The sequence below is a fragment of the Labrus bergylta genome, chromosome 6 (assembly GCF_963930695.1).
Source record: "Labrus bergylta chromosome 6, fLabBer1.1, whole genome shotgun sequence".
NCBI classification, from domain to species: domain Eukaryota; kingdom Metazoa; phylum Chordata; class Actinopteri; order Labriformes; family Labridae; genus Labrus; species Labrus bergylta.
In genome coordinates this window covers 7,558,074-7,580,428 of record NC_089200.1, presented here as the reverse complement: position 1 = coordinate 7,580,428, position 22,355 = coordinate 7,558,074, and the positions used below count along the sequence as shown (strand labels likewise).

At 41.6% G+C, this 22,355-nt stretch overlaps 2 protein-coding genes across 24 annotated transcripts in view; one reads left to right on the top strand and one right to left on the bottom strand.

Annotated features, from left to right (window-relative positions):
• The window catches only part of dock7 (dedicator of cytokinesis 7), a 49,429-nt gene extending 41,014 nt beyond the window's left edge, over nucleotides 1-8,415 (top strand). For 14 of the 20 annotated variants that reach the window (XM_020633730.3, XM_029277310.2, XM_029277309.2 and 11 more), the window contains 9 exons: nucleotides 497-628; nucleotides 1,674-1,688; nucleotides 4,870-4,995; nucleotides 5,112-5,201; nucleotides 5,308-5,544; nucleotides 5,974-6,117; nucleotides 6,204-6,310; nucleotides 6,389-6,556; nucleotides 7,560-8,415. In XM_020633730.3, coding sequence (XP_020489386.1) covers nucleotides 497-628; nucleotides 1,674-1,688; nucleotides 4,870-4,995; nucleotides 5,112-5,201; nucleotides 5,308-5,544; nucleotides 5,974-6,117; nucleotides 6,204-6,310; nucleotides 6,389-6,556; nucleotides 7,560-7,602 — 1,062 coding nt within the window. In that variant the 3' untranslated portion in view covers nucleotides 7,603-8,415. Of the gene's footprint in view, nucleotides 1-496; nucleotides 629-1,673; nucleotides 1,689-4,860; nucleotides 4,996-5,111; nucleotides 5,202-5,307; nucleotides 5,545-5,973; nucleotides 6,118-6,203; nucleotides 6,311-6,388; nucleotides 6,557-6,656; nucleotides 6,677-7,559 lie in introns of all 20 variants that reach the window. The other 6 variants (XM_020633731.3, XM_020633724.3, XM_020633735.3 and 3 more) reach the window with 2 other exon arrangements.
• A 92-nt stretch (nucleotides 8,416-8,507) lies between these two features.
• usp1 (ubiquitin specific peptidase 1) lies at nucleotides 8,508-16,355 on the bottom strand. 4 transcript variants are annotated; one of them, XM_065955656.1, is made up of 9 exons: nucleotides 16,203-16,355; nucleotides 15,626-15,889; nucleotides 13,752-13,896; nucleotides 13,343-13,444; nucleotides 12,970-13,139; nucleotides 11,948-12,657; nucleotides 11,486-11,644; nucleotides 10,916-11,117; nucleotides 8,508-10,706 (listed from the first exon to the last, which is right to left on the bottom strand). In XM_065955656.1, the coding sequence occupies exons 2-9, from the start codon at nucleotides 15,787-15,789 to the stop codon at nucleotides 9,929-9,931; spliced, it is 2,430 nt and encodes an 809-aa protein (XP_065811728.1). In that variant the 5' UTR covers nucleotides 15,790-15,889; nucleotides 16,203-16,355; the 3' UTR covers nucleotides 8,508-9,928. The 4 variants fall into 4 exon arrangements, with proteins under 4 accessions (XP_065811728.1, XP_065811730.1, XP_029133145.2 ...); XM_065955658.1 differs by having other exon boundaries at nucleotides 12,970-13,136; XM_029277312.2 differs by having other exon boundaries at nucleotides 15,626-15,886; nucleotides 16,203-16,352.
• Between the last annotated feature and the right edge of the window lie 6,000 nt (nucleotides 16,356-22,355).

The window sequence follows — 22,355 nt, the reverse complement described above, 5'->3', positions numbered from 1 at the left end:
AGTCGTTACACTCATGAGATGTGATGCAGAGTGTAATGACTCTGCAGTGTTTACTTGAGAACTAAAGGGTCATCTTAGCTGATAATGTATATCCATGCTTATTGCCACATGTGATATAGACAGCAAAGCATTGACTCACTTTCCCATTTTAGTGACCCATTGTAATATGTCATCATGTATAGATAGCAGGCGTTCTTCTTCCTTCTCTGATTATAGCTCAAACTGTTCAGGGCTGCTCTATGCAGACTTCACATTGACTAAATGAGCAGGGGAGATCAATCAAAATGTTTTCTTACCCTACAATCTTTAAAATGGTCTTAACAGCTGTTTTCTTAATAACTCAGTTTTCTAACATGACAAAAGTAGATACTTCATGAGACTCCAATCTGGAATATATAATCATTTTTACTATTTCAGGCCTGATTTCCTGAGGGCTATACATTAAGATGTCAGGATTTAGGATAGCTGATTGTCTCATTTTTCCTTTTCCCTCTAGGCGGGCATGTATGAGGCTGTGAACGAAGTGTACAAGGTACTGATCCCTATCCATGAAGCTAGCAGGGACGCAAAGAAGCTAGCCACCATTCATGGTAAACTACAGGAAGCCTTTGGAAAAATTGTACATCAGGTAAACCCAAACACACACACACACACACACACACACACACACACACACACACACACACACGTCATTCTCCCCTTACTATCGAGACTGAAGTAAATAAAAATGAAAAAAAACGTTTATGTCAGTGTGAGTCAGATTGAATTGTTTAAAATGTCATTGCAGCATGAAGGGCGTACGTGTCTGGCTGCAGAATGTTTTAATAAAAAAAAGGGACAGAACATAGGTCAAGCCCCTCCTCCACAAAACCGTGTCTTCTATATGGTCTTGACTCAGTAACAGCCCCTATAGTTAGCTGGGAAAATCCTGGAAATGTAGTCATGTTGCATATCCTTCACAAAGACACAGCTCTGCTTGGTTTTAATATTTGTGTATTTGTGTATTTAGACTTTTTCAGATACATTGCATGCCTGATTTTACCTGTGAAGTATGAAACTGATGATGCATGAGATGTGGGAATAGACTCCTTTTGTGGTCTTTCTTTAAAGGCCAGTTGTGTGACTCCTATTGATGATGTCAAGTTACAGTTTGGGCGAGGTTACAGTTTTCTGCTGGTCAGAGCAACTTCTCTTACAAAGCCAGAACGTTTTAGTGGCGACTAAAGATGACCCTTAAACCATTCCATGGACTCTATAAAAGAAGTGAATCTAGTCACCCCTCCATAGGGGGGTTTCCTAACAACTTAGTTTTTTACTCAAAGGGACCAGATGTTGATAGACGCTGACTTTAAAAGAGTTAGACTTATTGTTGCACCCATTGGAGCCGCCCCCTGCTGGCCATTACAAACATTACATGTTTAAGGCACTTAATCCAATGCTTTACTGGTGAAATAAGAGGCTGCATGCACTTCTTATATGCAGTCCATGAATAAGTGACATATATTTTTATGTGTCTGAGGTCAGTTGCTCTGTTCTCCAGCTCAAGCTAGTAACCTAGATAAGAGTCCTTGCTGTAACATCACCGTGTGTGCAGTTGCCACACACCGTGGGTGTGTTTTGGAGGGCTGTATGTGTGATGTCGTTCACCTGTCCTGTATTCTCTTGTCACACAGAGTACTGGCTGGGAGGTAGGTGGTTAAACAGTTCCTGCTTGGCCCTGCTTGATTTGTTTATCTCTTGTGCTGTTTTACATACTCTCATCTTTTTTTATTTGCTAGCTGCGGGCATTCAGATGCTCTCTTTGCTTTGTTCCAAACATCCAACTCCATTAACATCTGCAGACAATGTCAACTGTCTGCCCCCCCCTGCTGGGGTCACTGTGTTGTACAAGCAGCAACACCCTCACTGTCTCCCTCTCTCCTCCCTCCTCTTCATGTGCGAGAGGAGCTTGTTTTCTATAACGTGACAGAGTTGGCAGGCTGTGCATGGGAGCCACAGTGTGTGACACTAATGACCAAAGTCTCAGTGAATGCATCACCTGCACAACCCGCACTTCCTACCCGTCTTCATCTCCTGTCTGTCTGCTGGTGTGTCAGTCAGAACACACTCATTGACTGACACGTCTACTGTCACACATCGCCTCATCTCATCTTCAACCACAGGGCTCGATTTCAGTGCACTTTTTTTTACGCAAAGGGTTTTGTGTTAGCCTCTCCGCTCTAGCCATTGACCATTCTTTCCACACTACGTTAAATGAGCCTTTTTAAACTCAAGGTGGTGCAGACTTGCTTTGGGTCGAAGCTGGAACCAAATTCCTGAGGCAGTCAGGTTTTTTAACCTAGAGGGTTCAACTCACAGTAATCTCAGGATTACTTGATTTATCCCTTTTGATTTTGATCAGTTCTTATTCTTACCCTTTCTTTGAATAGTTCAAACTAAATCGACCCCTGATTTAATTTTTCATTCATTCTTTTCTTTTGTTAACAGTATTAACCTCTGAGTTCTCATGGTTTGTTGCATGAAAAGGACTGAGCACTCCGTGTTTCTTCTTGGAAATGCACTGAGAGAGTGCATGTTGGTCCTCTGGAGGTGGTGGATCTCTGATTCCTCACTTTCTTTTTTTTTTTCTTTGTGACTGTCTGCCATTGCATGGTTGGGATCCCCCTACAATGACTTCATGTTTTCTTCTGAATTAATGGAGATATTGTTTTGCTGTTTGTTTTGTTTTTGAAGTTCTCTGGAGGAACCCAATCCTCATTAAATTTGTTCTGTTTTCTCCTTTTTGATTTCCCTGGTTGCCGACCCTTCCTTCCCACTTTACTTAATTGTGTCTTGTGGTAAGTTTCTTAGTTTTCAGGGCTGTTTTAATGTCTCCTTAAGTTTTTGTTTGAATTGTGAGTTACAGTAGGATTTGAACATTTGCTTTAAACTGGCAGCTATCCAAGTGGACTTGTTAAATGATGTCATACTAGAAGTCTGATGTATGTACTTTATCCTCAGCTTCTCCTTCCCTCAAGTTGTGCACACATCAACACTTTTCTTCATGAACACTTTCTGATCTTAAATGTGTACTTTACATTGGAATTGCTCACTGGATGTTAATCCAAGCATTGGCATGGATTTGATCGTCATTATTTCAGTCTTAAGGCCGGACTGAGAGTCTAAATCTGTTGTTTTCACTTTTGTATTACATCAAGACTGAATCTAGAAAGATGGGACAGTAGAAGAAACCTATTAAGATATGAGTAAACTAGATCTAAGTCACATGTCATGGTGGTTTGAAAATCGACTGTATCAGGTTTCCACAGATGATTCTAATTGAATCTCAAAGGGCAGCAGTAAAGCCTGTATACAGGCCTATATGTCACTGATTTTGGAAACGCATGTCTGGACACCATTCTCTTCTGATCAATGCAGATAACAGTGCAGACACTTCAGATTTCAGAAAGAATTGTGTGTTTGCCTGCAGACTGAACATAGCCTCATACTAACTCAGATATCTCGGGATGGTCGGGTAGAGGAAGTTATTTCTAGCAAAAAAAACGGCGGTGTTCAAAAGAAGCCTTTTGAAAGTTCCAAGAAGAACCTGCAGTTCCTTAAGTGTCCACTTGAGGCTGGCTGCAGAAGCCAAAGAATTCCAATTAGGTACCAAAATTAAAATGACAATTTTTTACAAAAGAAATAAAAACTCAGATGTTTTGAAGAATTCTTTATACATTTCCATCATAAGGAATGTGGTCGGGTTTCCTGACAGGCGGGCTCAGTGCAGCTGTTTTCCAGGAGGATGAAGTCCGACCTCAGCTCTACCACTTTGTATGTTTTTAAATTAACTAAAAGACTGGTAGAGTCAGCTTTTCTAATATGGTGACCGCCGTCATTCAGTTCAAAACTCCTCTTCAGAATCCAATGAGTGATGTCACTGAGACTACAACCATGTTTCATACAGTCTATGGTGTGAAGTGGTTTTGTCCACTTTAGTTCTGTGGACTCTTTCCTCAAGGCTTCTGTTGTCCTCTTTCTCTGCTCGTGACTCTTGGGGCCTGTTCGTGCCTTCTGAGGCGGCTTTGAAGCAACTTTCCCCGTGGCTTTAATCTTCAAACACAGACGGAGAATGTTCATTTACTGAATAACATCATTGAATCAGTATCTTTTATTCTTGTTGATGACATGTGGAAAGTGTGCCGGCTGGTTCAGGAGTATCTCTGGAAGAGGTTGTTGTTTCTCGTTGATCGTTAGTCCTCTGTTATGAACACATCAGTCCTCTCTGTACTTTACGATATAGATGGAACTGCTTTACATGTGCTTTTTACCATGACCTCTTTATCACTGAAGGACTGTGTTTACCATCTATTGAAACTGTGGTTGGTAATCTGGAGGTTTGCTGACATCCTTTTGGCTGTTACCACTCCTCTTTACATGTGTGTAGACTGCAAAGCAGTGAACAGAATAACTTACTGTTACAGCAGATTGCTGTACAGATGATGAAACTCAGCGTTGGAGATTTATCCCTCAGTTTCTGTATGAACTACATTTTCTCAGTTTCTCCACCCCAGTAACCCACACTCATTGCTGGAAGAGATTCCAATCTAAATATGAAGCACAAACAGTCGTTATTCATATGTAAATGTGTACCTGACAGTAGTAGATCACAGCATGAACAAAGAGTCATCACCATTACAAGACTTAAAGAGTTTGCACTCTTATCCCAGTCTGGTATTTGAACACTTACTTTTTATGAAATCTAACCGTTTTTATTCTCACTGCTGTAAAGTTGAAATAAATAAATGTAACACAGTTGTCTTCTCTACATTTTATTCCTTGTCTCCCTCATGTCTTACTTTCAATCCGCTCTGCTCACAGGATGGAAAGAGGATGTTTGGTACGTACTTCAGAGTGGGAATCTACGGTTCAAAGTTCGGAGACTTAGACGAGCAGGAGTTTGTGTACAAAGAGCCGGCCATCACCAAGCTGGCAGAAATCTCCCACAGGCTAGAGGTAATGAAGCCCTCGTGAGGCCCGTCTTTAATGTAACACCATGATGTAACCTGTGTCTCACTTCTGTGTGTTGTTTATTCCTATAATGAATGACTTTCTGCTGTTTTTCTCCTCAGGGTTTCTACGGCGAGCGATTTGGAGAGGAGCAGGTTGAAGTCATTAAGGACTCAAACCCAGTGGACAAGTGCAAACTGGACCCAAATAAGGTAAGTGTTGGGGAGAGCGTGAATTCAGAGTTCATATTTAACAGATTTTTATTTTATTTTTTTAAATGAAGCCGAAGACAAAACAGGAGTCTCCGTCTTTCTGCAGGCGTTCATCCAGATCACATACGTGGAGCCGTACTTTGACACGTACGAAATGAAGGACCGCATCACTTACTTTGACAAGAACTACAATCTGCGTCGTTTTGTCTACTGCACTCCCTTCACCCTGGACGGGCGAGCACACGGGGACCTGCACGAGCAGTACAAACGCAAAACCATCCTCACCACGTCCCACGCCTTCCCTTACATCAAGACGCGCATCAACATCATCCACAAAGAGGAGGTGAGTGAAGCGTTTACAAACGGGCTCCGACGTACATTTTTGTAGTGTTAAAGACTTATCTGAATATATATAATCCAGTAACTGAGGACTCTCTTTGATAATCATTACAAAGTCGTAAAACGCCTCATCTCATTTTTTACACAAAGTGAATTCTTGAAATAGTTTCTCTTGCCAAAAGAAGTCGAAAAACTTTCAAACAAACAAAGGCAAAAAGAAATTGTTTTATAAGAGAAGCTGGAACGAGCAAATATCTGACACATCTGCTTTAAAAAAAAATGATTCTGGGATTATCAAAATATTAGGCAGAACATTTTCTTTGAACAGACGTACTGATAGGACCAATCCTCATGAATGGATGAATAAAGTTCTATCACCTCTCATCTTTTTTTGACCTTGCTGTTATGAACCTGTCTGTTCATCCCTCTCCAGATTATCTCCACGCCCATCGAGGTTGCAATAGAAGACATGCAGAAGAAGACTCAGGAGCTGGCCTTTGCCACCCACCAGGACCCGGCTGACGCGAAGATGCTGCAGATGGTGCTGCAGGGATCAGTGGGCACGACTGTCAACCAGGTACAGATAGAAGTCAAGCATGTACATGTGATAACAAGGTGTACGCTTTTCCTTTGCAGTGGTGTGAAATGTGGTGTTTGTCTCAGGGTCCTTTGGAGGTGGCTCAGGTGTTCCTGTCTGAGATACCAAGCGACCCCAAACTGTACAGACACCACAATAAGCTACGGCTCTGCTTCAAGGACTTCACAAAGAGGTATGCTCTGTGCAGGATCATTCACCTATCAGAGTCCCGCATGCTGGTATCTCATGGACTCTTTTTTTTCTGCTAAAGGTGTGAAGATGCCCTGCGTAAGAACAAGAGCCTGATTGGTCCGGACCAGAAGGAGTACCAGAGGGAGCTGGAGAGGAACTACCACCGGCTGAAGGAGGCGCTGCAGCCCCTCATCAACAGAAAGATTCCTCAGCTTTATAAACCTGTACTGCAGGTCAACTCACACAGGTAGGACTGAAAACCTCGCCGTTTGTGCGTCTGCGTGTGTGAGAGTACGATCATGTGGTTTGGATGTCAACAAAATGCGTCTTATTTTTTTTTGCTGCAGCAAACGGACAGCTTGACAAGGTAGTTTGTGATTTCAGACCGCATTTTGTGACGCTGTTGTGTGTCTTCGTGTTTTGTGTTTGTAACTCTTCTTTTACATTTCTCACTCGTCACTGAATATATGAAATATAATGACGGTGTGGTGTATTCCAAAAATCACCCAGAACTGTCCCCTCTGCTCCGTCAACACCCACAGGCTGCCAGATAATACGATGCATGTGCTATTAAACACAACAACAAACACACATATGGTCATAAATCTGAACTTTCAAAACAAAGTGTTTTATTCTGAAAATCAACCGGGTGTTTTAATGTTGTGTCGGCGTCTGACTTCCCGTCCCACTCGATCCTTTATGTGGTAAATCGTGCTCCGGCATCTGGCAAATATTCAAGCGTCGCGTATCTGCTGCAGAGGACTCTGGACTGATGCAGCACAGCGGAGCCAGTGGAGGCACACACTGAAGAAAGTAAAAACCTATCAGCTCCAGATGGACCTAACACACATCTGGTGGAATTTAGGAGTTAGAGTTATTTGAATGGAATAGTGAAGAATCACAGCAATACAGTAAATATGAACCTTTACAATGTGAAAAGAATTATATTAAACACGAAAACAACCTTTATGAAGAGTGAATACCAACAGCAGAATACTTCACATTCTGTACAACGTTCTTTAGGGCTTTTATGTTTTAGAGATATGAATAAAAATACTCATTGATTTCTAATCAAACAATTCAGATTCCATATAATAAAATGGAAAGGCTACAAGCCGGTCGACATCGTTTTTGGAGCTGTTGAACTTCTTAACTTAATCCTTCCAGAAACACTTTCTTGTTGATAAAATTCAAACTGATGATCTTTTTGTTTTTGTCACTAAAAATATTTTTTCTCTTCTTATTTTCAGAGATTCCTTCAGCAGAATGAGTCTCCGCAAGCTTGACATTTGAAGATGAAGTCACACGCGCACACACACACACACACACGCACACACTAGCACAAACACGTTTCAGAAAATTGCAATATTAATTTATTCTTGAGTGTACATAGGAGTGTGTTCAGAGGAGGTCGTTGTTTCAGAGAGCGTGCAAAAAGGAAGGTTTAAAGTGTTACAGCTTGGTACGTCATTCCAGTGTCTTAAATAGTTTACAAACTGTTTCACAGCGAGAGGGACGAACAAGTCGATCTTAAAGGTTAAACAGATACCTTGGCATTTACTATCATTTCTTTGCTGGCTGTTTGTCAAACAAGGAAACAAGTCTATGATTATCTCCTACTAATTTTAGCCACGACTTCTGAACCCATCAGAATCTGTGTGAATCAAACCAACGAGCCGCTGATTTCAGAGAATGACGTCATCCCTGCGTTTGTTTTCAAAAAGGTGCCAAAAAAAAAATGTTTTCTTCTATTTTTTATTTCCAGCCAGACTTTGACAAATATCTGCAGAGAAGGTACGGTTTTAAAAGTCAAGGTGTCTATTTAATAATGTGTCAAAAATCTGTATTCAATTTCATGTGTGCACTTTTTTTATTACCGTGTAGCAATGCATTTTACAACTTGAAGATTATGTCGTTGAAAAAAAAAGGAAAACGTGCAAAAAATGGTACCATTATTTATCATGATGCTTTATTATTATTATTATTATTATTATGATTCTTTTTAGTTAAAGGATGTTTCAAAGCTCGCTACTTTAAACATCCTTTATTATTTTATGTAGTTTTGTTTTATTTGAAATATTTTACTAAATAAATATTTTAATGTTCCGTGGTTGGATATTGTCTTGCTTTTTTCTTGAAGTAGTTTTCATGTGTTTGAGCGGGACGGCTTCATGTCAAGAATCAGCAGGGAGGACAAGTGAGGATAAAAAGTTTTATTGCTTATAGTAAGAACCCGCCATCGTTAATCAAAGAACAGCTGTTAAAACAGACGACACTCTTACTGGATCTGTTGTCACACTGAACCAGATCAGTCAGCACTTCGATGAAAAACTTCCCAGATCTAAAAGTGAAACCTGAATATAACGCACTTCAACACTTTGCTGTAGAACCTGAGATGAGCCATGTAAACGTCCCTGCATATTTTAAATGACCCAGGCAGATGCATGTTTTTCACATGTCAAAGTTACGTCTTAATAACTCCCAAAAAGTTGCTGAACAAGCACAAACGAATGCAACATTTGATTTAAAGTAAAAATCATCATCTTAACAATTACAAGGACATTACTGACATGGCTTTTAAAGAGTGTGTGATGTCCGGCCTGAGGGAGAAACTTGGCTGCTGAAACGTTCCATCAACATCATTTACATATGAACTTGATACTTGTTTCATTTAACATTTCAGTGTGTTTCATGTAGAGGTCAAAACACTTCAGCAACTCTTTTAGCATGAAGTTCAACTTTATTAACAAATTAATCTGACGCGTTTCTGGAGCGTTTTGACCTCTTCAAGCCTTTCACTCTTTATGCACCTTGATAGTCGGTGAAGTTGTGCCAGAAAATCCCGCTCTGCTTCCTCAGCGTGTTTCATGTAAAAACATGCCAGTGTGTGTCCTGCATAAAATGTGGACTTGCTGTTCGCATGTGTCAGCAGAAGCTTAAAATGGGCAGTGGGGGAAAAAAATGAACTTAAAAACTTCACATGACTTAATTCTCACAAAAGCATATTCTTCAATGATTTGCAAGTGGAAAGATTTTTGGATCCCAGTTGACTTTGGCTTTTTATGTAAATTTGAATTTAATGATTATAGAAAAAGACTTCGGCTAAAAAAAAAAAAATACATTGTCCAACATTTGCGTTTTCATAAATTTTAAATCTAAAAGTGCTTTTTTCAGTTAGTAAAAAAATGGATCCATACAAACTGAGTTACTAAGCAAACATGAAAAACAAGATATGTTTAAGAGACAGTGACAGAAAAAGATTCAAAACCAGTGTCCAAGGAATGTCGATACAAACAGCATAAAGATGTGCCGCTGTGTTTAGTCTACAGAGGCAAGAGCAACAGAAAAAAAAAAAGAAAAAAAAAAAAGAGTCATCCCTGACACACAAAAGGAAACCCCGTTTCTAAGAAGAGCCTACACTGGCTCGAGGAAATCTCTTGAGGTGAATCCTGAAGCAGGAGCTCAGTTCATAAAGTATCAACAGGTGCTAACATGGCAGCAGCAGTCTTTTTGGCACCATTAGTAGTTTTGCATAATACATTAGTCTGTGTGTGTGGGTGCCAAACTGGCTACTGGCAGAACCCCCCCCTCCCCTCCCCTCCCCTGAGTCAGCAGCGGCTCATGTGTTCACAGGTTCAGGCATCCTCCTGTAGAACAGCAGGTACGGAGTCGACGAGGAGCACGTCTCAGGTGAGCACGCTTGCAGGAAGTCCTCCTCCTCGAACAAACGCACCTCAGAGTCATCAAACAGCATCCACTTGCCCTCGTACTCCAGGAGGTTGTTCACAGCCTGCTGCTGGCTGGCCTCCGCTCCACCGGCGGAGGTTGTCGTTGCTTCCTCTGACTCTTTTTTAAGTCCCGCCTCAGTGCTGTTGATGTTCTTCCTCCGTTTGGATCCCTCTGTTGCCCCACTACTGCCTGCTTTCTCTGTGTGTTTGCTGCTGCTGTTCCCAAGATCGTAACTGGACACGCTCCTCTGACCCCCCAAGAGTCCGACCCCGCCCTCCGAGACCTTTTTGCCTCCCGTTTTGCCCTTAGCCAAACTGGCGCCCCTCTGTCCCCTTCCGTTCAGGCTGAACGACACCTCTCCATCGTCGTACTCCAGCACTTCCTCCTTCGCCCGTGTTCCCTCTTTGTTCTCCTTCTGCTCCTCCTCTCTCTCCTCCGTTTCTTTTCCGTCCTGCAGCCACAGCTTCGCGTCTTTCAGGTCACTCATGCGCACGTAGGCGGTGTAGTGGCCGCTGCTGATGGTGACGCCGCTGTGCATGACGACAGCAAACAGCTGATAGCGCTGACCCTTCTTGGATGATGGTCGCGTGCACCACTCCTCCAGGGACAGAGTCAGGGGGGTCTGCAGGGGGGTGTTCACTTTACACAGACCTGCATACGGGTCCAATCTGGGAGGAATAGGAAAAAGGAAGTGTTATTTATTGGGATATTTTCTGTGGGTAAAATAAATGGTAAAGGATTATTTTACATCAAATAACAATTTTATCGACACTCTGTTTTCGGAGGGGGAGTCGTTAATCAAGTGTATTTTTCTAAGGCTGTAAGAAGACAGAAAACAGGATGGTGAAAGTGTAGTGTGGACCTTTCTTCTACTCACTCCAAGCTGCTGGCGGAGAATCGTTTCAGGTGAATGGTGATCACTTCAGGAGTTTTATCAAACAGCAGACTTCTCTCGGCCTCCGTGTAATGATGACACGTCTCACAGAAATATTTGTCCTCTCCTACGATGCGCTCCACAGAGGCGAACTGGCCGATGGCCCACTTCAGAGTCTTCAGCTCTGGTTTGGGATCAGGAGAGACTGAGAGACACAGAAGAGCACTTCTTGAGTTGGCGACGTTACTTTTGACATGTTTGACATTTTTGTCTGGCAGTTTTAATCTGAAGAATACAGATTGACTGATAACACTTTGATTTAAAAACAACAACAACTTGTATGTGTGTTTCTAGAGCAGTTTTGTTAGTTCTCTAGACTGTTCTATATTTCAGTCTGGAGCCTGTTAGCCACCGGTCATTTCTAAGTCCTTCCAGGTGTCAAAACAGTAAATAAGGTTGAAATAAGACAAGCATATTAAAGTGACGTTTCCATGTGAAGAGAATAGAAAAAAAGCAAAAAGGATGGAGCTCTTGTTGGATCTAGATTATTCAATGAGTCGTCGTCCTCCTCACCTTTTGAGAGGTCTTCTGGACTGCTCGGCTGGTCGTCGAGCACGGGGACGCTGATGTCCTGGAAGTCTTCTCTCCTCTCCGTGAAGCTCTCGCACTCCAGACAGCGAGTCCTCAGGACCAGCTGACCCTGGAACAAGCGCTCCATCAGGTCCAGACCATCTGAACGCGACAAAAACAAAGAGAGGTATCCTTCAAGTTTCATTTCTGACGTCACATTTCAAGTACTGCCACATTTTAAATTTCTTATTCTTTGACTCTCCCTTCAAATGTTTTTAAAGGAAGACAAACACTACTATATATACACGAGCAATTGAAGGCCTTTAAAAGGTCTTTACAGACGACTGAAAACTAATAACATGACTAGATTTATATAGAAAAAACAGCTTGCATGTATCCCAAGCCTTAGAGCACCTCAAACTATTTCTAACCGAGTCCACGATTTTCGTCTTTAAAACAAATTACCTCCAGGTTTTACTGTCTTCTTGTCGTCAGCCGTGTCTCCTGTCGATCTCTCCTCACTGCTCTTCTCGTTCTGACGCCGGTCGTCGTCAGCGGTCTCGTCCTCCTGCTCTGCTTTGATTTGACACTTGGCGCTCATGGAGCTGATCTTCCCCACGCTGCGGAACTTGGAGAAAATACTCGGCTGTTTCCCGGACGGCCTCAGCCAGCTAAGCTTAGCCTTCTTCTTTCTTTTGCCCTCCGTCTCTTTAGAGTTCTTTCCCCCTTTGCCCTCACCGTCACTCCCTTCGGCCTCCTCCTCATCCCCGTTAGGTTTCGTTACCCCTTCCTCCTCCTTCTTCTTGTCTTGGTTGCTGTCGGGCGTGATGTCACTGGAGGACTTCCTTTTGGAGCGTCTGAGGGGCGCGTCTCTACTCACGCCAGCTTCCTCTGCGTCACATTTCTTTGACTTGACTGATTTCGGTTTCTTCTTGGCGTTTCCCACCTCGGTGTCGCTCTTCCTCTTGCCGCCGACTTGGCCGTCCTCCTCCTGGCCAGTTTTGGACTCAGAGCTGAGACCGTCCGCTTTCACCTCAGTCACATCTTCAACCTCGCTCTCCAACTTCTGCTCCTTTCGGATGGTGTCACAAGCCTCGTGGATGTATCCCAGCATGCACTGCAGCACCTCCTGGGCGTCATGCTGAAGATAGCCTTCATACATGGGGTTCAACTGCCTGAAACACACAGAGTCTCCATGAGTTCACTTCTTGTTTCAGCTTGTAAACATTCTTTAGATGATTTCTCTTGTTGTTAACAGGAAGTACACAACTTCACACATCGATTGGATTTGACAAGTTCATTCTAATCTTTTTCTATTTCCATCTTACCTTGAGACATTCTGTGTTTTAAAACAAACTAAGACAGGAAGGATAACAACATGTTGTGGTTTAAGAACAGGACTAGGACTCTCTAGCCACACCTTGCTTTGTTCTTTTCTCTCAAAGCTATTTGACTTCATCTATGACTCAAAGTAACCATGTCACTACCTGAGTGTGTGGAGTATTTTACGAGGCGGTGTGGCGAGTTCTCCCTCGCTGAAGCTCTCGGGGTTGAGCAGGAAGCTGGACTGCAGCTGCTCCACTGATGCTATCAGACTGTTGAAGCTCCCGAGGAGCTCGATCTGAGCTGGTGAATCTTCAACAGCGACTTCAGCCTGCTGACAACATGTTTGCAAAGATAAAATACAAAAGCAAACATCACTTAAAAAAACTGTTTACTTAAACATTTAAGTAGTATATCTGCTTTAGAGGTCTAAAAACAATAACAGGGCCCCTCTTAAGGACCTTTAATAAGTGTTGATGACTGCAATGTGTTTTTGACGCTGTCGTCAACGTGTAATCTGATTTGTATTTCACCCACCTCTTCGCTTTTATCTGACTCTTGCTTTAGTTTCTCTTTCCTTTTGGACAGGTCGTACAGTTTCTTTATGCCTTCCCTGAGACCTGGGCAGTAGTACAGCACCTACAGGAGCATTGTGACATCATATTTTACCACTGACATCTGCAGAAGGCAACAATCTGCTTCCTCTGTGTTCACATGGCACTGCACAGTATCAGCACAAGAACTCAGGACTACAACACTGCACACGAGGACGCTTTACTGTCACATCAATAGTCTACACAAAGAGTTGCACTAACTTTTATAATGTGCTGTTTCCTCTACAGGAGAAAACAATTTAATATCCAAACACATGCAGAGCCTCTCATTACAGAGGTGCCATCAAAGATTATTATTCAGTGGACGCGTTTCTTCTCGATTCATGGCCCACCTGTAAGACGCTGTTCAAATAGCAGGTGTTGCCCAGGTTGTTGAGCCCAACAAAGGGCACCAGGTTCTCTCTCTTGTCGCAGGGCAGGAGGAGGCCCGGTGAGTTAGGACACGGGGGAGGAGCAGGGACTACCTGATCACAGGTACTGAACAGCAGAAAGGAAAACATGGTGTCAAATAATGAACCTTTTTAATGCAAAATCATCATCATGAGCTTATAGTTAGATGATTTATCGTTAACAGTTTATTAACAGGGTCCTAGTCACCATCCTCTGTTGAACATTACAAATAAAACAAACTCCTCAGATTCATAAAAACCAAAGATTCACCAATTGGGGAAAAATCTGGCCTGATATCGATTTTTAAAATAACCTTTTAGTCAATTCTGATACCAATGTTTGTTTCATGACTTCTTTTGGTGCCAGACTCCCACAATGCCAACATTTTTCTCTCGTGTTGTGACCATGAAAACAGTCAGTTTGTTCAACAGGTTTTCTAGGGCAGACTTCTTCTGCCCTAGAAAACCCGTCTTCTCTGAATTAGCAGTTAGGTGTACTAGATGCCAGCGTTAAATTGATTTAGCAAAACAAATAAACATCGGCTAATGTTGCATTCTTTGCCCAATATCGGCTGATACCGCTGTGATGCATCCCTGATGAAAATGAAATCTGACTCGTGAACAAGACTAATATTCACATTTTATTCTCAAAATAAATAATTTTCATAAGCTGATGTGTTTTTTTTTTTAAACAGCTACATTATTAGATTATATCCTCCCAGTTTGTTTCCACTTTGCTGAGCTGTTATTGATCTTAACAATTACAGTTTTCATGTTCAAATCACTGTTTCTGATCAAAAATGTCTAAAAAACTAAATTCTCTTGCATTACAACTTCACTTGGCTTCTAAGTTTTTTCTCTCTTTTACTCCAGAATTCTTCAAATATAAAGCTAGAGTCGGATTATGTGGTCAAAAGAAAGGCTTGGGTGGTCTCATGTAAGGATTAATACGCGTTTCTTAGCCTTGTCATGCTCATGAGCCAGATTTAGTTGTCATTGCTTACGTGAATGTATTATTACACATGTGAATATTCTTCCTATATTCTGATATTTCATATATATATTTAATTTTAAAAGTCCGTTTGCACGCACTACATTAAAACAAATGTGTATTTCAGTAAATGGAGTTAAATTAAGGGAATTCTATCGATAATCATTTAAAATGCTGCTCAACTATCATTCAATTTAGGATAATACTTTATTGATCCCCAGAGAGGAAATTCGGGTGTTACAGCAGCACAGACAAGAAAGCTCAAAAATACACATTAAACAGAATAGATAAATAAAAGTAAAAATAAAAACAGGGGGTATATACAAGTACAAAATGAATGATTAAGTTAACTGGGGGAATTTGAATTGAGACAGTATTTGCAGAGAATGTATAAACAAAAGCTTCTGGGAAATTATGAATGTATTGAGTTAATCTAAGTGATTGTTTCTATATTGTTTGTTTTGTGAAATAAAGAGAAAACAACAGGTTAGCCATCTTATTCTGTTCAACAGTATCTTAGGGGAGGGGGGAGGGGGGGGCAGGTATTATAAGTGTTCTTCTTCCTGCTCCTGTTTGCTCATGAACAGTGTTTCAGTATTATGAGAAATTATTATAAAGTTGAAACCAAACACTGAAATGAGTAAATAACTCAAAAATGAAATGAAATGTCAAGACTACTCAAGAAACTAAAAGGATGCATGTGTGAGATTTTCCTGCAGATTGTTGTGACTGAACGACCCAAAACAACACCACTCTTCAATAAATAAAAGGGCTTTAAAAGCTGCGTTTTGACCCCCAAATGAACCCCCCCGCCCCCTGGACTCACCTGGCCTCAGCCTCCTCTGGTTCCTCCGTGTTGGGATCTTCCGCTGGAGGTTCAGAGAAATCCAGAGCCCGTTTCGTTTCTTTCTTCTGCAGACACTTCAGAGACAGACGACTCCTCCTGACGGGGCTGCTGTGGGCAACATTTTCACCCTGCAGGCCTGGCATCTTCTTATTTAGGTACCCCTAAGGAAGGTGGAGAGGGGCGGTGGGGTTTTCTTTTCTTGCTAAGATGCAGCAGCAGCAGCAGCAGCAGCAGCGCCCCCTGCTGGTGAGAGAGGAGAAGACAGCTGCGTTTCAGCGGCGCCATCAAGAGTTCAACGAGACCGACAGTAACTACGCACTTCAGTTTAAAACAACACAGGCGTCACAATGCAACACGAAGAGGTAAAATGTCGTGAATATAGACATTTAAAAACTGCTTTTTGTTCCGCTTTAAACCGGCAACGTTGAGAAAATAAAAGTGGGTCAAAAACGGTGACGGAGTGGGAGGAGAAACCAGACAGTGCGCCGCTTCCTTAACTCTTCACTAACCGCAAAAATAAACCCTCCAGGTGTTCACAGCTTTGTTAAAGTCTTACCTGAAGAAGTCATCACACGTTTAGGTTTGATGTATTTCACAGAAAATCCCGTCCTAGAGTCATTTAAGAGTATCCGCACGGTTCGCAGACGGTGCAGCAGCAGAAGTTGGCGCTTTTTCCTGTTGGAAGACCTTCTGACTGTTTCACCGCCGGGGGGAAAAAAAAACACACAAGCACCACGGCGAAATATTCAGCAAAGACTGTCGCAGTATTAGCACCTCCCGACGTCAAAACATATTTCAAACATCCACGCAAAAATTATAAAAGTGCGTCGACGTCTTTAAAAGCATCAACTATAAAAGTAATACGTTCAGAATATCAGGCTAAGATTAAGTCACCTATGTTATTCAGGACCCCCCCCCCCCCCCTCTGGACGAGTCCTGAAGGCCATTTTTGTAGTCCATTAGCAAACGGCGTCAAACTAACAACAGTAAACTAAAGATTCCTACTTCAAAGTAAGACAGGCTGATTTTGTGGTAAACATGAATTAAAATACAGATAAATATTGTCACTGTTTATCTGATATTTTGACCATATCGCAGTAATTCATAAGGAGTTTGTGGTAATTCAAAATATAGATAACTTTGTTCATAACTAGTCTATGTCTATGTATAAAAAAATCATAGTATATCAAGTTGTATATATGTATGGAAAAATAATTGGATTGTAAATATCAAATATAGTATCATAAATATAGTATAGCAAATTGTATATAGATAGATTGTATATATAGAGAGATTATAAGGAACACAGGAAGTTAATTTAATTTAATAAATATTAATTATTGAGCTGTGGAAAAGGGGTAGGATTAAATAAGTTTTCTACTCCTTTTCAGGCATATCAATTGAATATATGTAATTTGCTTTTTAAATAATTTGAACATTGTTTTAAGCTTCACACAAGCCTTCACTGCTCATGCACAATAAAGTGATCATTGTAGCAAAATAACAGCGTGTGTTGTAAACTCAGATCCAATCTTAACATTGATTGATTAATTGATTAAATGTATTTCAGACATATCAAATAAAATCAAACATATCAAAAATACAAAACAAAATGAAAAGCATGAAAATACAATAAACAAATAAAACAAGGACAGAAGTTCTGTTCATTTACATAAGACTACAAAACCAAAAAATACTCATTCTGAAAAAAAAAACCATAACAACATAATGACTGTGTCTATTTATTTATTTTTTTTACAGTGAGATCATTTTTTAATCATAAACCTAAATCCTAGAGGTAACTAATGTTGTCAAATAAATGTAGGCCTAATGTATAATGTGTTGTCAATGAAGTTGGACAATAGGAACACACAGGCCTACTCATGAACATTTGAAGTGCCTCTAAATAGAACTATGTATGTTGTTTTAGTATATTATATTATACATATATATATATATATATATTGAATTTTTAAGTTAAGTTTAAGCTTTAAGTTGTATTTAAATTGACACTTTATATTTAGGTTAAAATGTTTCGTACTTGCACTGTTGTTAATTTACTGCTCTGTGCCTTTGAATTGCCCCCCGGGGACAAATAAAGTTTTTTTTTTAAATTTGAATTTGAATTAACTAAGCGACCTTTTCAGTTTTAGCCTTTTATTTTTATGAATATAGATCACAGGAAGTGATGTGTGGTTGTATTTCGTCTGACTTAAAAAAAATATTCCTTTTGCAAAACTCTTACTTACTAAAAAAATACATAGCCTTAAGATATGTTCAGCTACATTTATGTTGTTCAATCAACTTAATTGTGACCGGTTTCATTTGTTGTTTTATTTTATTTATCATCATTATAAATACACGAAACTTAACAACTCGTCACAGTAAACTGTTTAAAACTGTCGCTACCAGCAGTACCCACCTTTGATCAACAGGGGGCGGCATTGTCCGTGAAAATGAAGGTTGAGCTGTCCAGCATCATCCGTACTTCCACTGGAGCATCTCCTCATCTGACAGTCAGCAAGAGGCTTCTCCTCCACGATCTGCACGGTAAGATACTATTTAAGATATTTCTGCTTTCTGTTTGATCAGGTGACACAAAATCGTCTTGAAATGTTCCTCGTGATTGTAACGTGTTTAATCTCTGTTGCGTCTGATTGGTGGGACCAGTTGTAGTGTGTTGAATTTTTTTAAAAAAGGGCTGCAGAGTGTTGTTGCTGACGTGCCTTTTTTTTTGTTTTTTTTTACCACCCAGGGAGGATGGTAGTAACTGAATGCAGCGTAAAAAATAAGAATTGACAGGTGTGACGTTTCCTCCATGCATGCAGTTAGTGTAGGCATTTGTCAGTACGGTGTGTGTGTGTGTGTGTGTATGCAGGACGAACCTCTGCTGCTGCTGCTGCAGAGTGGCTGCTTGCTCAGCACCAAAGATGTATCGATGAGCATCACCTACTGCTTCCAGAATCCACTTATTTTCTGGCTTGGGGATCAAGTGGTGTTGCAGTAAGGATTCAGTAATGGATGGGAGTAGTTTGGAGGTACATGACTCCCTGTTGGTCTGAAGCCCCCCCCCCCCCCCCTCCCCCTCCCCCAGCTGTGGTTGTGATGCAGCTACAGCATGTTTATCCCATCACTATCTTACTGGCTGTGCAGCCTATATCTTTGCAGTCTCCAGCTCTGAGTTGCCTCTAACTGTACATTTCCTAACTAAACGACTGAACCAGCACTGTTTGAATTTGGCTGTGATTATCTTCAATCATAATTGCCGTGATGGAATAGATTTCATTAGAGATGTAATAACCAGCAGTTGATTTATCCAGATTTAACAAGGAGGACTGGCGGGGAGGTGCTTTTTTTTCTCTCTCTCTCTCTCTCACATCCCAATCCAAAGCATAGCCAGGAGATATAGACTACTGTAAAAGGGGATTACTGTGTTTCACCTCCGTCATCACCTCCTGATAACATCATTTTCTCAAGGGGAGGATTTTTTTTTTCTCACTCACTCACATGGCAGATCCTTTCATCCATGTCCTGAGCTACATACTACTCAGTTAAATCCACACGAGTCTTTGGTTGTTTGATTAGATATTTCACGACACATTAAATGCAACCAGATTTTAACGACTCCGAGGCGGGTCATGTTTGAGCAATGAAATGTTGATGGAAACATTAACTTGAGAAAAAAAAAGAAGACACAAACACTGACCAAGAATGATCCCCCAGATGTTTTCATCATCCCATACGCATGCAGACATTTTCAGAGATGTTGCCAACCTACTGCCTGAAATGACAAGAATTTAACCCCTAACCTGCAGTAGTAATGAGGGTCATTCTTCATACACTGAGCACTGGAATTGGTCTTTATCAAGGCAGGCATTGTCCCATGAGGACACGGAGCAGCAGAGGTTGGTGGTGTGGCAGCTCGAAGCCTTGACCCCATGACGCAAAGTACCCCCCCCCCCCCCCCCATCCCTCCTGCCTCTGAGGAGGGGACACTGAAGGGAAAAATGAAAGCATGTTGAGCGACAGGCAAAGGTGCACTCCAAGAATGAGAGGCATGTCCTGAAGTCGACTTCAGTTTACTTCTCAACAACAAACCTCTGTACGCTTGAGATGGTTTGTTTATCCTAGGATACTAATTACACTAATTACGCTCGTAATAGTATTCACGTTCACAAGCAATACATTTTTGGGTCTGCAAATTGCTTTCTTTTCACTTTAAGTTATTTACTGCGTTTAAGTGTTTAAGTAACGGAAAATATCAGACATAGCACTGGAAATTATCGCTATCAACAACAGTTAACTTAAAGAGGTCATATTCTGCCCTTTTTGGGGTTCGTATATTTAATCTATGTACCTACTAAAGTATGTTCACAATAGCTAAAAAAAGTGTCTGTTTTCATGAACTGCCGCTCCATGCACCGACTCGCTTCTGACTCTCTCTCTAAGGCTCTGAAGTGCCCACGTTCAGACTCCCCACGTGTGCCAAGTCTGATCTGATTGGTCGGCCTGTCGGCTCTTCCGTAATTGGTCAGTCGCTCAGCACGGTTCTCGGAAATGTCACGCCCCTTTTATACCATATTGGGAATGCAGCCACTTTGGCTCCGAGGGGAGCATAAACATTAGCACCTTAGCACTACTGTGCTACCACAGGCTACGGCATATCGTGGGCGTGCTACAGAAGTTAACGGGCGTGCAACATGAGCTGCTGGGCCACAACGAGCCAATGGGCTTAGATCAGTGATCTCACACTGACAAGACATCACACTGACAAATTTTTCTCGAGGGGGGCTAGAACCGAGCGTTACATGCAGCTAATGCTACAGCTAACAGGAGGACGTAGGAGAAGCCGCGTTTCCACAGACTTTGAATTTTTGCAAATAGATGTGCCTAAACATGCACAGGACACTTGGAAAACACACTAAAGAGAATATAAAACCAGAAAAAGCATAATATGACCCCTTTAACATAATCGGCCCGCTAACATCTGCAAAGCTCGCTAATGAACAGGGTTATGTCTTGTAAGATTTATTTTCTTTATTACTAACAAAGTGTTTAAATAACAAATTGCAGTTCAGGGCATTATGTACTTGACCCATGATGCAACACATGGTGATGGACGAGCCGAGTGCTTAGATAGTAGCCTAGCATTTACTTTGGGTCAGCAAATCCAGGACATAGGCTAACTCACATTGTTAAAGCCAAAGTAGAAACTTAAAATACGCTTTTTTTTGTTTTTTTTTTGTAACTTGTAACTTTGTTTCAGGACTGTGTTATGTTTGATGGATCCATGGAGGCAAACTGTTGTTCTGGTCTTTGTGCTAGGCTAGGCTAGGCTAGGCTAAGCTAGCAGGCGGCTGCTGCTGGCTGCGTTTGCTTTATAAACAGATATTAGATTAGTGGTACCAGTCTTCCCTATCGACAACACATCATCGTTTTCCTTGATTGTTTGGACCAACAATTAATGGGCATTTAAGTTAAGAGAGTTAGCCCTTTGGTTTACATCTAACACACTTGAAACAATAAGTTTAAGACTTTTTTTACTTCAGAGATAACTTTAAATAACTGATCAACAACAACAAAAAAGTGTCTTCATATGAGCGTCCAAGAAAGGTCTCAGTTTGGATGATTTTTTATACCTCAGGTTGTTTCAGTTGAAGGTTTTTTTGGTGGACTTGAAGAGGCTAAAGTAGAAAAATCATGTGACCTCTCGCTACACCTCAAGACCGAACTATAAGTTTAAAAACGCAGGATTAATAAACTCTTTTTGAGCTCTCTGCCTCGGCTTTAATAAGATTTAGTGAGCGTTAAATTCAGCTCATTAAGGGCTGCTTTTGCTTTGCTCTCTCATGAGCTAGTTTATTTATTTTCACTGAAAGCCCCCGTAGACATCTCATACAGGCTCTGTTCAGTCTGTGTGTGTGTGTGTGTGTGTGTGTGTGTGTGTGGGTCCCAATGTGTGTGGGTCCCAATGTGTGTGTGTGTGTGTGTGTGTGTGTGTGTGTGTGTGTGTGTGTGTGTCTGTAGAAGCGAGGTTAATGAGATCCTTCATGAGTCTGTGCATGTGTGCATAACACTGCATGCATATGTGCATATATCATATGAGATCAGATTCCAGGCTGCATGTAGGAATCATCTCTCTCTCTCTCTCTCTCTCTCTCTCTCCCTCTCCCTCTTTCTCTCTCTCTCTCCCTCTCTCTCTCTCTCTCTCCCTCTCTTCCTCTCTCTCTCTCTCTCGCTCTCTCTCTCTCTCTTCCTCTCTTCCTCTCTCTCCCTCCCTCTCTTCCTCTCTCTCTCTCTCTCTCGCGCTCTCTCTCTCTCTTCCTCTCTCTCTCTCTCTCTCTCTCTCTCTCTCTTCCTCTTCTCTCTCTCTCTCTCTCTCGTGCTCTCTCTCTCTCTTCCTCTCTCTCTCTCTCTCTCTCTCTCTCTCTCTCTTCCCCTCTCTCTCTCTCTCTCTCTTCCTCTCTCTCTCTCTTCCTCTCTCTCTCTCTCTCTCTCTCTCTCTCTCTTCCCCTCTCTCTCTCTCTCTCTCTTCCTCTCTCTCTCTCTCTCTCTCTCTCTTCCCCTCTCTCTCTCTCTCTCTCTCTCTCTCTCTTCCCCTCTCTCTCTCTCCCTCTCTTCCTCTCTCTCTCTCTCTCTCTCTCTCTTTCCTCTCTCTCCCTCACTCTGGAGCATCTGAGCGTCTCCTTTTCGCTGCATGCTGAGGAGG